The sequence below is a fragment of the Taudactylus pleione genome, unplaced genomic scaffold (genome assembly GCF_031769625.1).
Source record: "Taudactylus pleione unplaced genomic scaffold, aTauple2 ptg000575l, whole genome shotgun sequence".
Classification (NCBI taxonomy): Eukaryota; Metazoa; Chordata; class Amphibia; order Anura; family Myobatrachidae; genus Taudactylus; species Taudactylus pleione.
In genome coordinates, this window is record NW_028284977.1 from 1,941,733 (window position 1) to 1,962,199 (window position 20,467).

General features: G+C 43.3%; 1 protein-coding gene across 1 annotated transcript in view; it reads left to right on the forward strand.

Moving 5' to 3' along the window:
- LOC148481535 (vomeronasal type-2 receptor 116-like) overlaps positions 1-20,467 on the forward strand; it is a 100,923-nt gene that overhangs the window by 11,182 nt on the left and 69,274 nt on the right. Inside the window, exon 2 of the mRNA XM_088453293.1 lies at positions 788-911. Within this exon, the coding sequence (XP_088309419.1) occupies positions 788-911 (124 nt within the window). The remainder of the gene's footprint in view (positions 1-787; positions 912-20,467) is intronic.

A 20,467-nucleotide genomic window follows, 5' to 3' on the forward strand; every position in this document is an offset into this window, starting at 1 on the left:
TAGCAGAGCAGGTCACCCCCCAGACTGATACAGCAGCACAGCACCATAGGACTGGACTGATATAGCAGCACAGCACCATAGGACTAGACTGATATAGCAGCACAGCACCATAGGACTAGACTGATACAGCAGCACAGCACCATAGGACTGGACTGATATAGCAGCACAGCACCATAGGACTAGACTGATATAGCAGCACAGCACCATAGGACTAGACTGATATAGCAGCACAGCACCATAGGACTAGACTGATATAGCAGCACAGCACCATAGGACTAGACTGATATAGCAGCACAGCACCATAGGACTAGACTGATATAGCAGAGCAGGTTGATATGATACAGCAGAGTCACTTTCCCACAGACACTACACTACACGTCCTCTCACTACACTCTCTTGGACTGGTGTGAAGATGTCGGGGTGGGAGGCGTGAAATGTGCAAAGTCCAGGTCTCGTGAGAATCCGACACCAGGATGATGATGTTTTGCCTTGTTCTGGGAACCGAGTCTGGAGGGAAAACCCGAGACGAACTTGGTTCCTGGCTCGGGACGGGGGGGCTTGGGGTGGGGTTTGGATTTTAAAAAATCTAAACCTGCTCATCAATAATAAAAACAAAACTCAAGTCACAATAATTAAACAAAATACTGTAAGTTTCATCAGTTATGTATTACAAAAGAAGTATACATCAGATATTTAGAAAACAACAGAGTGACAATTAAACATTTATGTAATAAGTAGTTTGTAAATAAAATTAGATTCATGATTTAATTATTACTCCCTGTATAAGATCCCCAGATCTCGGTGCAATGACAGATGTTCTCCTGGCAACAGAAAAGCTTCTAATGGAGGATTCCATGTCTGCTGCTATGACTGTGTCCCGTGTTCTGAGGGGGAAATGTCCAATGTTACAGGTAGGGATGTGTCATACACAGGAAGAATCCTCATATGAGAGAGGCTGTAAATGCATTCAGGCTACTGTACAAGAAAAAATCTGCTTAGCTCATTCTTATTTTAACACTAGCAGTGAAGGCATCACCTACTGTACATGCACAGTCACCACATCTATCACCTACTGTACATGCACAGTCACCACATCTATCACCTACTGTACATGCACAGTCACCACAGCTATCACATACTGTACATGCACAGTCACCACATCTATCACATACTGTACATACACAGTCACCACATCTATCACATACTGTACCTGCACAGTCACCACATCTATCACATACTGTACATGCACAGTCACCACATCTATCACCTACTGTACATACACAGTCACCACAGCTATCACATACTGTACATACACAGTCACCACATCTATCACTTACTGTACATACACAATCACCACAGCTATCACCTACTGTACATGCAGTCACCACATCTATCACCTACTGTACATACACAGTCACCACATCTATCACATACTGTACCTGCACAGTTACCACATCTATCACTTACTGTACATGCACAGTCACCACATCTATCACCTACTGTACATACACAGTCACTACAGCTATCACCTACTGTACCTACACAGTCACCACATCTATCACCTACTGTACCTGCACAGTCACCACATCTATCACTTACTGTACATGCACAGTCACCACATCTATCACCTACTGTACATGCACAGTCACCACATCTATCACCTACTGTACATGCACAGTCACCACAGCTATCACATACTGTACATGCACAGTCACCACATCTATCACATACTGTACATACACAGTCACCACATCTATCACATACTGTACCTGCACAGTCACCACATCTATCACATACTGTACATGCACAGTCACCACATCTATCACCTACTGTACATACACAGTCACCACAGCTATCACATACTGTACATACACAATCACCACATCTATCACCTACTGTACATGCACAGTCACCACATCTATCACATACTGTACCTGCACAGTCACCACATCTATCACTTACTGTACATACACAGTCACCACATCTATCACTTACTGTACATACACAATCACCACAGCTATCACCTACTGTACATGCAGTCACCACATCTATCACCTACTGTACATACACAGTCACCACATCTATCACATACTGTACCTGCACAGTTACCACATCTATCACTTACTGTACATGCACAGTCACCACATCTATCACCTACTGTACATACACAGTCACTACAGCTATCACCTACTGTACCTACACAGTCACCACATCTATCACCTACTGTACCTGCACAGTCACCACATCTATCACTTACTGTACATGCACAGTCACCACATCTATCACCTACTGTACATGCACAGTCACCACATCTATCACCTACTGTACATGCACAGTCACCACATCTATCACCTACTGTACATGCAGTCACCACATCTATCACATACTGTACATGCACAGTCACCACATCTATCACATACTGTACATACACAGTCACCACAGCTATCACATACTGTACATACACAGTCACCACAGCTATCACATACTGTACCTGCACAGTCACCACAGCTATCACATACTGTACCTGCACAGTCACCACATCTATCACATACTGTACCTGCACAGTCACCACATCTATCACATACTGTACATACACAGTCACCACAGCTATCACATACTGTACATGCACAATCACCACAGCTATCACATACTGTACATGCACAGTCACCACATCTATCACATACTGTACATACACAGTCACCACATCTATCACATATTGTACATGCACAGTCACCACAGCTATCACATACTGTACATACACAATCACCACAGCTATCACATACTGTACATGCACATTCACCACATCTATCACCTACTGTACCTACACAGTCACCACATCTATCACATACTGTACATGCACAGTCACCACATCTATCACATACTGTACATACACAGTCACCACAACTATCACATACTGTACATGCACAGTCACCACATCTATCACATACTGTACCTGCACAGTCACCACAGCTATCACATACTGTACATACACAGTCACCACATCTATCACATACTGTACATACACAGTCACCACAGCTATCACATACTGTACATGCACGGTCACCACAGCTATCACATACTGTACATACACGGTCATCACATCTATCACCTACTGTACATACAGTCACCACATCTATCACATACTGTACATGCACAGTCACCACATCTATCACATACTGTACATACACAGTCACCACAGCTATCACATACTGTACATGCACGGTCACCACAGCTATCACATACTGTACATACACAGTCACCACATCTATCACATACTGTACATACACAGTCACCACATCTATCACATACTGTACATGCACAGTAACCACAGCTATCACCTACTGTACATGTACAGTCACCACATCTATCACATACTGTACATGCACAGTCACCACATCTATCACCTACTGTACCTGCACAGTCACCACATCTATCACATACTGTACATGCACAGTCACAACAGCTATCACATACTGTACATGCACAGTCATCACATCTATCACATACTGTACATGCACAGTCACCACATCTATCACCTACTGTACCTGCACAGTCACCACATCTATCACATACTGTACATGCACAGTCACCACATCTATCACCTTCTGTACATGCACAGTCACCACATCTATCACCTACTGTACATACACAGTCACCACAGCTATCACATACTGTACATACACAGTCACCACATCTATCACATACTGTACATGCACAGTCACCACAACTATCACATACTGTACATGCACAGTCACCACATCTATCACATACTGTACCTTCACAGTCACCACAGCTATCACATACTGTACATACACAGTCACCACATCTATCACATACTGTACATGCACAGTCACCACAGCTATCACATACTGTACATACACAGTCACCACATCTATCACATACTGTACATGCAGTCACCACAGCTATCACATACTGTACATGCACAGTCACCACAGCTATCACATACTGTACATGCACAGTCACCACATCTATCACATACTGTACATACACAGTCACCACAGCTATCACATACTGTACATGCACAGTCACCACATCTATCACATACTGTACATACACAGTCACCACATCTATCACATACTGTACATGCACAGTCACCACAGCTATCACATACTGTACATACACAGTCACCACATCTATCACATACTGTACATGCACGGTCACCACAGCTATCACATACTGTACATACACAGTCATCACATCTATCACCTACTGTACATACAGTCACCACATCTATCACCTACTGTACATGCACAGTCACCACAGCTATCACCTACTGTACATACACAGTCACCACATCTATCACCAACTGTACATACACAGTCACCACATCTATCACATACTGTACATGCACGGTCACCACAGCTATCACATACTGTACATACACGGTCATCACATCTATCACCTACTGTACATACACAGTCACCACATCTATCACATACTGTACATGCACAGTCACCACATCTATCACATACTGTACATGCACAGTCAACACATCTATCACCTACTGTACATACACTGTCACCACATCTATTACATACTGTACATGCACAATCACCACGTCTATCACCTACTGTACATGCACAGTCACCACATCTATCACCTACTGTACATACACAGTCACCACAGTTATCACATACTGTACATACACAGTCACCACAGCTATCACATACTGTACATGCACAGTCACCACAGCTATCACATACTGTACATGCACAGTCACCACATCTATCACATACTGTACATACACAGTCACCACAGCTATCACATACTGTACATGCACAGTCACCACATCTATCACATACTGTACATACACAGTCACCACATCTATCACATACTGTACATGCACAGTCACCACAGCTATCACATACTGTACATGCACAGTCACCACATCTATCACATACTGTACATACACAGTCACCACATCTATCACATACTGTACATGCACAGTCACCACAGCTATCACATACTGTACATACACAGTCACCACATCTATCACCTACTGTACATGCACAGTCACCACAGCTATCACCTACTGTACATACACAGTCACCACATCTATCACATACTGTACATGCTCAGTCACCACATCTATCACCTACTGTACATACACAGTCACCACATCTATCACCTACTGTACATACACAGTCACCACATCTATCACATACTGTACATGCACAGTCACCACATCTATCACCTACTGTACATACACAGTCACCACATCTATCACCTACTGTACATACACAGTCACCACATCTATCACCTACTGTACATACACAGTCACCACATCTATCACCTACTGTACATACACAGTCACCACATCTATCACATACTGTACATGCACAGTCACCACATCTATCACATACTGTACATGCACAGTCACCACATCTATCACATACTGTACATGCACAGTCACCACATCCATCACCTACTGTACATGCACAGTCACCACAGCTATCACATACTGTACATACACAGTCACCACAGCTATCACATACTGTACATACACAGTTACCACATCTATTACATACTGTACATGCACAATCACCACGTCTATCACATACTGTACATGCACAGTCACCACATCTATCACATACTGTACATGCACAGTCATCACATCTATCACCTACTGTACATACAGTCACCACATCTATCACATACTGTACATGCACAGTCACAACAGCTATCACATACTGTACATGCACAGTCATCACATCTATCACCTACTGTACCTGCACAGTCACCACATCTATCACCTACTGTACCTGCACAGTCACCACATCTATCACATACTGTACATGCACAGTCACCACATCTATCACATACTGTACATGCACAGTCACCACATCTATCACCTTCTGTACATGCACAGTCACCACATCTATCACCTACTGTACATACACAGTCACCACAGCTATCACATACTGTACATACACAGTCACCACATCTATCACATACTGTACATGCACAGTCACCACAACTATCACATACTGTACATGCACAGTCACCACATCTATCACATACTGTACCTTCACAGTCACCACAGCTATCACATACTGTACATACACAGTCACCACATCTATCACATACTGTACATGCACAGTCACCACAGCTATCACATACTGTACATACACAGTCACCACATCTATCACATACTGTACATGCAGTCACCACAGCTATCACATACTGTACATGCACAGTCACCACAGCTATCACATACTGTACATGCACAGTCACCACATCTATCACATACTGTACATACACAGTCACCACAGCTATCACATACTGTACATGCACAGTCACCACATCTATCACATACTGTACATACACAGTCACCACATCTATCACATACTGTACATGCACAGTCACCACAGCTATCACATACTGTACATACACAGTCACCACATCTATCACATACTGTACATGCACGGTCACCACAGCTATCACATACTGTACATACACAGTCATCACATCTATCACCTACTGTACATACAGTCACCACATCTATCACCTACTGTACATGCACAGTCACCACAGCTATCACCTACTGTACATACACAGTCACCACATCTATCACCAACTGTACATACACAGTCACCACATCTATCACATACTGTACATGCACGGTCACCACAGCTATCACATACTGTACATACACGGTCATCACATCTATCACCTACTGTACATACACAGTCACCACATCTATCACATACTGTACATGCACAGTCACCACATCTATCACCTACTGTACATGCACAGTCAACACATCTATCACCTACTGTACATACACTGTCACCACATCTATTACATACTGTACATGCACAATCACCACGTCTATCACCTACTGTACATGCACAGTCACCACATCTATCACCTACTGTACATACACAGTCACCACAGTTATCACATACTGTACATACACAGTCACCACAGCTATCACATACTGTACATGCACAGTCACCACAGCTATCACATACTGTACATGCACAGTCACCACATCTATCACATACTGTACATACACAGTCACCACAGCTATCACATACTGTACATGCACAGTCACCACATCTATCACATACTGTACATACACAGTCACCACATCTATCACATACTGTACATGCACAGTCACCACATCTATCACCTACTGTACATGCACGGTCACCACAGCTATCACCTACTGTACATACACAGTCACCACATCTATCACATACTGTACATGCTCAGTCACCACATCTATCACCTACTGTACATACACAGTCACCACATCTATCACCTACTGTACATACACAGTCACCACATCTATCACATACTGTACATGCACAGTCACCACATCTATCACCAACTGTACATACACAGTCACCACATCTATCACATACTGTACATACACAGTCATCACATCTATCACCTACTGTACATACACAGTCACCACATCTATCACCTACTGTACATGCACAGTCACCACATCTATCACATACTGTACATGCACAGTCACCACATCCATCACCTACTGTACATGCACAGTCACCACAGCTATCACATACTGTACATACACAGTCACCACATCTATCACGTACTGTACATACACAGTCACCACATCCATCACCTACTGTACATGCACAGTCACCACAGCTATCACATACTGTACATACACAGTCACCACATCTATTACATACTGTACATGCACAATCACCACGTCTATCACATACTGTACATGCACAGTCACCACATCTATCACCTACTGTACATACACAGTCACCACAGCTATCACATACTGTACATACACAGTCATCACATCTATCACCTACTGTACATACAGTCACCACATCTATCACATACTGTACATGCACAGTCACCACAGCTATCACCTACTGTACATACACAGTCACCACATCTATCACCAACTGTACATACACAGTCACCACATCTATCACATACTGTACATGCACGGTCACCACAGCTATCACCTACTATACATACACAGTCATCACATCTATCACCTACTGTACATTCACAGTCACCACATCTATCACATACTGTACATGCACAGTCACCACATCTATCACATACTGTACATGCACAGTCACCACATCTATCACATACTGTACATGCACAGTCACCAAATCTATTACATACTGTACATGCACAATCACCACGTCTATCACCTACTGTACATGCACAGTCACCACATCTATCACCTACTGTACATGCACAGTCACCACAGCTATCACATACTGTACATACACAGTCACCACAGCTATCACATACTGTACATACACAGTCACCACATCTATCACATACTGTACATGCAGTCACCACAGCTATCACATACTGTACATGCACAGTCACCACAGCTATCACATACTGTACATGCACAGTCACCACATCTATCACATACTGTACATACACAGTCACCACAGCTATCACATACTGTACATGCACAGTCACCACATCTATCACATACTGTACATACACAGTCACCACATCTATCACATACTGTACATGCACAGTCACCACAGCTATCACATACTGTACATACACAGTCACCACATCTATCACATACTGTACATGCACGGTCACCACAGCTATCACATACTGTACATACACGCTCATCACATCTATCACCTACTGTACATACAGTCACCACATCTATCACATACTGTACATGCACAGTCACCACAGCTATCACCTACTGTACATACACAGTCACCACATCTATCACCAACTGTACATACACAGTCACCACATCTATCACATACTGTACATGCACGGTCACCACAGCTATCACATACTGTACATACACGGTCATCACATCTATCACCTACTGTACATACACAGTCACCACATCTATCACATACTGTACATGCACAGTCACCACATCTATCACATACTGTACATGCACAGTCACCACATCTATCACCTACTGTACATACACTGTCACCACATCTATTACATACTGTACATGCACAGTCACCACGTCTATCACATACTGTACATGCACAGTCACCACATCTATCACCTACTGTACATACACAGTCACCACAGCTATCACATACTGTACATACACAGTCACCACAGCTATCACATACTGTACATACACAGTCACCACATCTATCACATACTGTACATGCAGTCACCCACAGCTATCACATACTGTACATGCACAGTCACCACAGCTATCACATACTGTACATGCACAGTCACCACATCTATCACATACTGTACATACACAGTCACCACAGCTATCACATACTGTACATGCACAGTCACCACATCTATCACCTACTGTACATACACAGTCACCACATCTATCACCTACTGTACATGCACAGTCACCACATCTATCACCTACTGTACATGCACGGTCACCACAGCTATCACCTACTGTACATACACAGTCATCACATCTATCACCTACTGTACATACAGTCACCACATCTATCACATACTGTACATGCACAGTCACCACAGCTATCACCTACTGTACATACACAGTCACCACATCTATCACCAACTGTACATACACAGTCACCACATCTATCACCTACTGTACATGCACGGTCACCACAGCTATCACCTACTGTACATACACAGTCATCACATCTATCACCTACTGTACATACACAGTCACCACATCTATCACCTACTGTACATACACAGTCACCACATCTATCACCTACTGTACATGCACAGTCACCACATCTATCACCTACTGTACATGCACAGTCACCACATCTATCACCTACTGTACATACACAGTCACCACAGCTATCACATACTGTACATACACAGTCACCACAGCTATCACATACTGTACATACACAGTCACCACATCTATTACATACTGTACATGCACAATCACCACGTCTATCACCTACTGTACATGCACAGTCACCACATCTATCACCTACTGTACATACACAGTCACCACAGCTATCACCTACTGTACATACACAGTCACCACAGCTATCACATACTGTACATACACAGTCACCACATCTATCACATACTGTACATGCAGTCACCACAGCTATCACATACTGTACATACACAGTCACCACATCTATCACATACTCTACATGCACAGTCACCACAGCTATCACATACTGTACATGCACAGTCACCACATCTATCACATACTGTACATACACAGTCACCACAGCTATCACATACTGTACATGCACAGTCACCACATCTATCACATACTGTACATACTTAGTCACCACATCTATCACATACTGTACATACACAGTCACCACAACTATCACATACTGTACATGCACAGTCACCACATCTATCACATACTGTACCTGCACAGTCACCACAGCTATCACATACTGTACATACACAGTCACCACATCTATTACATACTGTACATGCACAATCACCACGTCTATCACCTACTGTACATGCACAGTCACCACATCTATCACCTACTGTACATACACAGTCACCACAGCTATCACATACTGTACATACACAGTCACCACAGCTATCACATACTGTACATACACAGTCACCACATCTATCACATACTGTACATGCAGTCACCACAGCTATCACATACTGTACATGCACAGTCACCACAGCTATCACATACTCTACATGCACAGTCACCACATCTATCACATACTGTACATACACAGTCACCACAGCTATCACCTACTGTACATGCACAGTCACCACATCTATCACCTACTGTACATACACAGTCATCACATCTATCACCTACTGTACATACACAGTCACCACATCTATCACATACTGTACATGCACAGTCACCACATCTATCACATACTGTACATGCACAGTCACCACATCTATCACATACTGTACATGCACAGTCACCACATCTATCACCTACTGTACATACACAGTCACCACAGCTATCACATACTGTACATACACTGTCACCACAGCTATCACATACTGTACATACACAGTCACCACATCTATTACATAATGTACATGCACAATCACCTCGTCTATCACCTACTGTACATGCACAGTCACCACATCTATCACCTACTGTACATACACAGTCACCACAGCTATCACATACTGTACATACACAGTCACCACAGCTATCACATACTGTACATACACAGTCACCACATCTATCACATACTGTACATGCAGTCACCACAGCTATCACATACTGTACATGCACAGTCACCACAGCTATCACATACTGTACATGCACAGTCACCACATCTATCACATACTGTACATACACAGTCACCACAGCTATCACATACTGTACATGCACAGTCACCACATCTATCACATACTGTACATGCACAGTCACCACATCTATCACATACTGTACATGCACAGTCACCACAGCTATCACATACTGTACATGCACAGTCACCACATCTATCACATACTGTACATGCACAGTCACCACATCTATCACATACTGTACATACACAGTCACCACAGCTATCACATACTGTACATGCACAGTCACCACAGCTTTCACATACTGTACATGCACAGTCACCACAGCTATCACCTACTGTACATGCACAGTCACCACATCTATCACATGCTGTACATGCACAGTCACCACATCTATCACCTACTGTACATGCACAGTCACCACATCTATCACCTACTGTACATACACAGTCACCACAGCTATCACATACTGTACATGCACAGTCACCACATCTATCACCTACTGTACATACACTGTCACCACATCTATTACATACTGTACATGCACAATCACCACGTCTATCACATACTGTACATGCACAGTCACCACGTCTATCACCTAGTGTACATACACAGTCACCACAGCTATCACATACTGTACATACACAGTCACCACAGCTATCACATACTGTACATACACAGTCACCACATCTATCACATACTGTACATGCACAGTCACCACAGCTATCACATACTGTACATGCACAGTCACCACAGCTATCACATACTGTACATGCACAGTCACCACAGCTATCACATACTGTACATGCACAGTCACCACATCTATCACATACTGTACATACACAGTCACCACAGCTATCACATACTGTACATGCACAGTCACCACAGCTATCACATACTGTACATGCACAGTCACCACAGCTATCACCTACTGTACATGCACAGTCACCACAGCTATCACCAACTGTACATACACAGTCACCACATCTATCACATACTGTACATGCACGGTCACCACAGCTATCACATACTGTACATACACAGTCATCAGATCTATCACCTACTGTACATACACAGTCACCACATCTATCACCTACTGTACATACACAGTCACCACATCTATCACATACTGTACATGCACAGTCACCACATCTATCACATACTGTACATGCACAGTCACCACATCTATCACCTACTGTACATGCACAGTCACCACATCCATCACCTACTGTACATGCACAGTCACCACAGCTATCACATACTGTACATACACAGTCACCACAGCTATCACATACTGTACATACACAGTCACCACATCTATTACATACTGTACATGCACAATCACCACGTCTATCACATACTGTACATGCACAGTCACCACATCTATCACCTACTGTACATACACAGTCACCACAGCTATCACCTACTGTACATACACAGTCACCACATCTATCACCAACTGTACATACACAGTCACCACATCTATCACATACTGTACATGCACGGTCACCACAGCTATCACCTACTGTACATACACAGTCATCACATCTATCACCTACTGTACATACACAGTCACCACATCTATCACATACTGTACATGCACAGTCACCACATCTATCACATACTGTACATGCACAGTCACCACATCTATCACATACTGTACATGCACAGTCACCACATCTATCACCTACTGTACATGCACAGTCACCACAGCTATCACATACTGTACATACACAGTCACCACAGCTATCACATACTGTACATACACAGTCACCACATCTATTACATAATGTACATGCACAATCACCTCGTCTATCACATACTGTACATGCACAGTCACCACATCTATCACCTACTGTACATACACAGTCACCACAGCTATCACATACTGTACATACACAGTCACCACAGCTATCACATACTGTACATACACAGTCACCACATCTATCACATACTGTACATGCAGTCACCACAGCTATCACATACTGTACATGCACAGTCACCACAGCTATCACATACTGTACATGCACAGTCACCACAGCTATCACATACTGTACATGCACAGTCACCACATCTATCACATACTGTACATACACAGTCACCACAGCTATCACATACTGTACATGCACAGTCACCACATCTATCACATACTGTACATGCACAGTCACCACAGCTATCACATACTGTACATGCACAGTCACCACAGCTATCACATACTGTACATGCACAGTCACCACATCTATCACATACTGTACATGCACAGTCACCACATCTATCACATACTGTACATACACAGTCACCACAGCTATCACATACTGTACATGCACAGTCACCACAGCTATCACCTACTGTACATGCACAGTCACCACAGCTATCACCTACTGTACATGCACAGTTACCACATCTATCACCTACTGTACATGCACAGTCACCACATCTATCACCTACTGTACATACACAGTCACCACAGCTATCACATACTGTACATACACAGTCACCACATCTATCACATACTGTACATACACAGTCACCACAACTATCACATACTGTACATGCACAGTCACCACATCTATCACATACTGTACCTGCACAGTCACCACAGCTATCACATACTGTACATACACAGTCACCACATCTATCACATACTGTACATACACAGTCACCACAGCTATCACATACTGTACCTGCACAGTCATCACATCTATCACATACTGTACATACACAGTCACCACAGCTATCACATACTGTACATGCACGGTCACCACAGCTATCACCTACTCTACATACTCAGTCATCACATCTATCACCTACTGTACATACAGTCACCACATCTATCACATACTGTACATGCACAGTCACCACAGCTATCACCTACTGTACATGCACAGTCACCACAGCTATCACCTACTGTACATGCACAGTCACCACATCTATCACATACTGTACATGCACGGTCACCACAGCTATCACATACTGTACATACACAGTCATCACATCTATCACCTACTGTACATACACAGTCACCACATCTATCACATACTGTACATACACAGTCACAACATCTATCACATACTGTACATGCACGGTCACCACAGCTATCACATACTGTACATACACGGTCATCACATCTATCACCTACTGTACATACAGTCACCACATCTATCACCTACTGTACATGCACAGTCACCACAGCTATCACCTACTGTACATACACAGTCACCACATCTATCACCAACTGTACATACACAGTCACCACATCTATCACATACTGTACATGCACGGTCACCACAGCTATCACATACTGTACATACACGGTCATCACAGCTATCACCTACTGTACATACACAGTCACCACATCTATCACCTACTGTACATGCACAGTCACCACATCTATCACCTACTGTACATGCACAGTCACCACATCTATCACCTACTGTACATACAAAGTCACCACTGCTATCACATACTGTACATACACAGTCACCACATCTATTACATACTGTACATGCACAATCACCACGTCTATCACCTACTGTACATGCACAGTCACCACATCTATCACCTACTGTACATACACAGTCACCACAGCTATCACATACTGTACATACACAGTCACCACAGCTATCACATACTGTACATACAGTCACCACATCTATCACATACTGTACATGCAGTCACCACAGCTATCACATACTGTACATGCACAGTCACCACAGCTATCACATACTGTACATGCACAGTCACCACAGCTATCACATACTGTACATGCACAGTCACCACATCTATCACATACTGTACATACACAGTCACCACAGCTATCACATACTGTACATGCACAGTCACCACATCTATCACATACTGTACATGCACAGTCACCACATCTATCACATACTGTACATGCACAGTCACCACATCTATCACATACTGTACATGCACAGTCACCACATCTATCACATACTGTACATACACAGTCACCACAGCTATCACATACTGTACATGCACAGTCACCACAGCTATCACATACTGTACATGCACAGTCACCACAGCTATCACCTACTGTACATGCACAGTCACCACATCTATCACATACTGTACATGCACAGTCACCACATCTATCACATACTGTACATGCACAGTCACCACAGCTATCGCATACTGTACCTGCACAGTCACCACAGCTATCGCATACTGTACATGCACAGTCACCACATCTATCGCATACTGTACATAGACAGTGACCACATCTAAAACATACTGTACATACACAGTCGCCACATCTATCACATACTGTACAGGCACAGTCGCCACACCTATCACATACTGTACAGGCACAGTCGCCACATCTATCACATACTGTACAGGCACAGTCACCACATCTATCACATACTGTACCTGCACAGTCACCACATCTAACACATAATGTACATACACAGTCACCTCATCTATCACCTACTGTACATGCACAGTCACCACAGCTATCACATACTGTACATGCACAGTCACCACATCTATCACATACTGTACATGCACAGTCACCACAGCTATCACCTACTGTACATACACAGTCACCACATCTATCACCAACTGTACATACACAGTCACCACATCTATCACCTACTGTACATGCATGGTCACCACAGCTATCACCTACTGTACATACACAGTCATCACATCTATCACCTACTGTACATACACAGTCACCACATCTATCACATACTGTACATGCACAGTCACCACATCTATCACATACTGTACATGCACAGTCACCACATCTATCACCTACTGTACATGCACAGTCACCACATCTATCACCTACTGTACATACACAGTCACCACAGCTATCACATACTGTACATACACAGTCACCACAGCTATCACATACTGTACATACACAGTCACCACATCTATTACATACTGTACATGCACAATCACCACGTCTATCACATACTGTACATGCACAGTCACCACATCTATCACCTACTGTACATACACAGTCACCACAGCAATCACGTACTGTACATACACAGTCACCACAGCTATCACGTACTGTACATGCACAGTCACCACAGCTATCACATACTGTACATGCACAGTCACCACATCTATCACATACTGTACATACACAGTCACCACATCTATCACATACTGTACATGCACAGTCACCACAGCTATCACATACTGTACATGCACAGTCACCACAGCTATCACATACTGTACATGCACAGTCACCACATCTATCACATACTGTACATGCACAGTCACCACATCTATCACATACTGTACATACACAGTCACCACAGCTATCACCTACTGTACATGCACAGTCATCACAGCTATCACCTACTGTACATGCACAGTCACCACAGCTATCACCTACTGTACATGCACAGTCACCACATCTATCACATACTGTACATGTACAGTCACCACATCTATTACATACTGTACATGCACAGTCACCACAGCTTTCGCATACTGTACCTGCACAGTCACCACAGCTATCGCATACTGTACATGCACAGTGACCACATCTATCGCATACTGTACAAACACAGTCGCCACATCTATCACATACTGTACAGGCACAGTCACCACACCTATCACATACTGTACAGGCACAGTCACCACATCTATCACCTACTGTACATGCACAGTCACCACATCTAACACATACTGTACATACACAGTCACCTCATCTATCACATACTGTACAGGCACAGTCACCACACCTATCACATACTGTACAGGCACAGTCACCACAGCTATCACCTACTGTACATGCACAGTCACCACATCTAACACATACTGTACATACACAGTCACCTCATCTATCACATACTGTACATAGACAGTCACCACATCTAACACATAATGTACATACACAGTCACCTCATCTATCACCTACTGTACATGCACAGTCACCACAGCTATCACATACTGTACATGCACAGTCACCACATCTATCACATACTGTACATACACAGTCACCACATCTATCACATATTGTACATGCACAGTCACCACAGCTATCACATACTGTACATACACAATCACCACAGCTATCACATACTGTACATACACAGTCACCACATCTATCACATACTGTACATGCACAGTCACCACAGCTATCACATACTGTACATGCACAGTCACCACAGCTATCACATACTGTACATGCACAGTCACCACATCTATCACATACTGTACATGTACAGTCACCACATCTATCACCTACTGTACATACACAGTCACCACAGCAATCACGTACTGTACATACACATTCACCACAGCTATCACATACTGTACATACACAGTCACCACATCTATCACATACTGTACATGCAGTCACCGCAGCTATCACATACTGTACATGCACAGTCACCACAGCTATCACATACAGTACATGCACAGTCACCACAGCTATCACATACTGTACATACACAGTCACCACAGCTATCACATACTTTACATGCACAGTCACCACATCTATCACATACTGTACATACACAGTCACCACATCTATCACATACTGTACATGCACAGTCACCACAGCTATCACATACTGTACATGCACAGTCACCACAGCTATCACATACTGTACATGCACAGTCACCACATCTATCACATACTGTACATGCACAGTCACCACATCTATCACATACTGTACATACACAGTCACGACAACTATCACATACTGTACATGCACAGTCACCACAGCTATCACATACTGTACATGCACAGTCACCACAGCTATCACATACTGTACATGCACAGTCACCACAGCTATCACATACTGTACATGCACAGTCACCACATCTATCACCTACTGTACATACACAGTCACCACAGCTATCACCTACTGTACATGCACAGTCACCACAGCTATCACCTACTGTACATGCACAGTCACCACAGCTATCACCTACTGTACATGCACAGTCACCACATCTATCACATACTGTACATGTACAGTCACCACATCTATTACATACTGTACATGCACAGTCACCACAGCTATCGCATACTGTACCTGCACAGTCACCACAGCTATCGCATACTGTACATGCACAGTCACCACATCTATCGCATACTGTACATAGACAGTGACCACATCTAAAACATACTGTACATACACAGTTGCCACATCTATCACATACTGTACAGGCACAGTCACCACACCTATCACATACTGTACAGGCACAGTCACCACATCTATCACCTACTGTACAGGCACAGTCACCACAGCTATCACCTACTGTACATGCACAGTCACCACATCTAACACATACTGTACATACACAGTCACCTCATCTATCACATACTGTACATAGACAGTCACCACATCTAACACATAATGTACATACACAGTCACCACAGCTATCACATACTGTACATGCACAGTCACCACATCTATCACATACTGTACATGTACAGTCACCACATCTATCACATACTGTACATGCACAGTCACCACATCTATCACATACTGTACATGCACAGTCACCACAGCTATCGCATACTGTACATGCACAGTCACCACATCTATCACATACTGTACATGCACAGTCACCACATCTATCACATACTGTACCTGCACAGTCACCACAGCTATCACATACTGTACATGCACAGTCACCACATCTATCACCTACTGTACATGCACAGTCACCACATCTATCTGTACATGTACAGTCACCACATCTATCACATACTGTACAGGCACAGTCACCACAGCTATCACCTACTGTACAGGCACAGTCACCACATCTAACACATACTGTACATACACAGTCACCTCATCTATCACATACTGTACATAGACAGTCACCACATCTAACACATAATGTACATACACAGTCACCTCATCTATCACCTACTGTACATGCACAGTCACCACAGCTATCACATACTGTACATGCACAGTCACCACATCTATCACATACTGTACATGTACAGTCACCACATCTATCACATACTGTACATGCACAGTCACCACATCTATCACATACTGTACATGCACAGTCACCACAGCTATCGCATACTGTACATGCACAGTCACCACATCTATCACATACTGTACATGCACAGTCACCACATCTATCACATACTGTACCTGCACAGTCACCACAGCTATCACATACTGTACATGCACAGTCACCACATCTATCACCTACTGTACATGCACAGTCACCACAGCTATCACATACTGTACATGCACAGTCACCACAGCTATCACATACTGTACATACACAGTCACCACATCTATCACATACTGTACATACACAGTCACCACATCTATCACCTACTGTACATGCACAGTCACCACATCTATCACATACTGTACATGTACAGTCACCACATCTATCACATACTGTACATACACAGTTACCACAGCTATCACATACTGTACCTGCACATTCACCACAGCTATCACCTACTGTACATGCACAGTCACCACAGCTATCACATACTGTACATACACAGTCACCACATCTATCACATACTGTACCTGCACAGTCACCACAGCTATCACATACTGTACATGCACAGTCACCACAGCTATCACATACTGTACATGCACATTCACCACAGCTATCAGATACTGTACCTGCACAGTCACCACAGCTATCACATACTGTACATGCACATTCACCACAGCTATCAGATACTGTACCTGCACAGTCACCACAGCTATCACATACTGTACCTGCACAGTCACCACATCTATCACCTACTGTACATGCACAGTCACCACAGCTATCACATACTGTACATACACAGTCACCACATCTATCACATACTGTACATACACAGTCACCACAGCTATCACCTACTGTACATGCACAGTCACCACAGCTATCACCTACTGTACATGCACAGTCACCACAGCTATCACATACTGTACATACACAGTCACCACATCTATCACAAACTGTACATGCACAGTCACCACAGCTATCACATACTGTACATACACAGTCACCACATCTATCACATACTGTACATGCACAGTCACCACAGCTATCACATACTGTACATACACAGTCACCACAGCTATCACATACTGAACCTGCACAGTCACCACATCTATCACATACTATACCAGCAGAGTCACCACAGCTATCACATACTGTACATGTACAGTCACCACACCTATCACATACTGTACATAGACAGTCACCACAACTATCACATACTGTACATTCACAGTCACCACATCTATTACATACTGTACATGCACAGTCACCACAGCTATCACCTACTGTACATG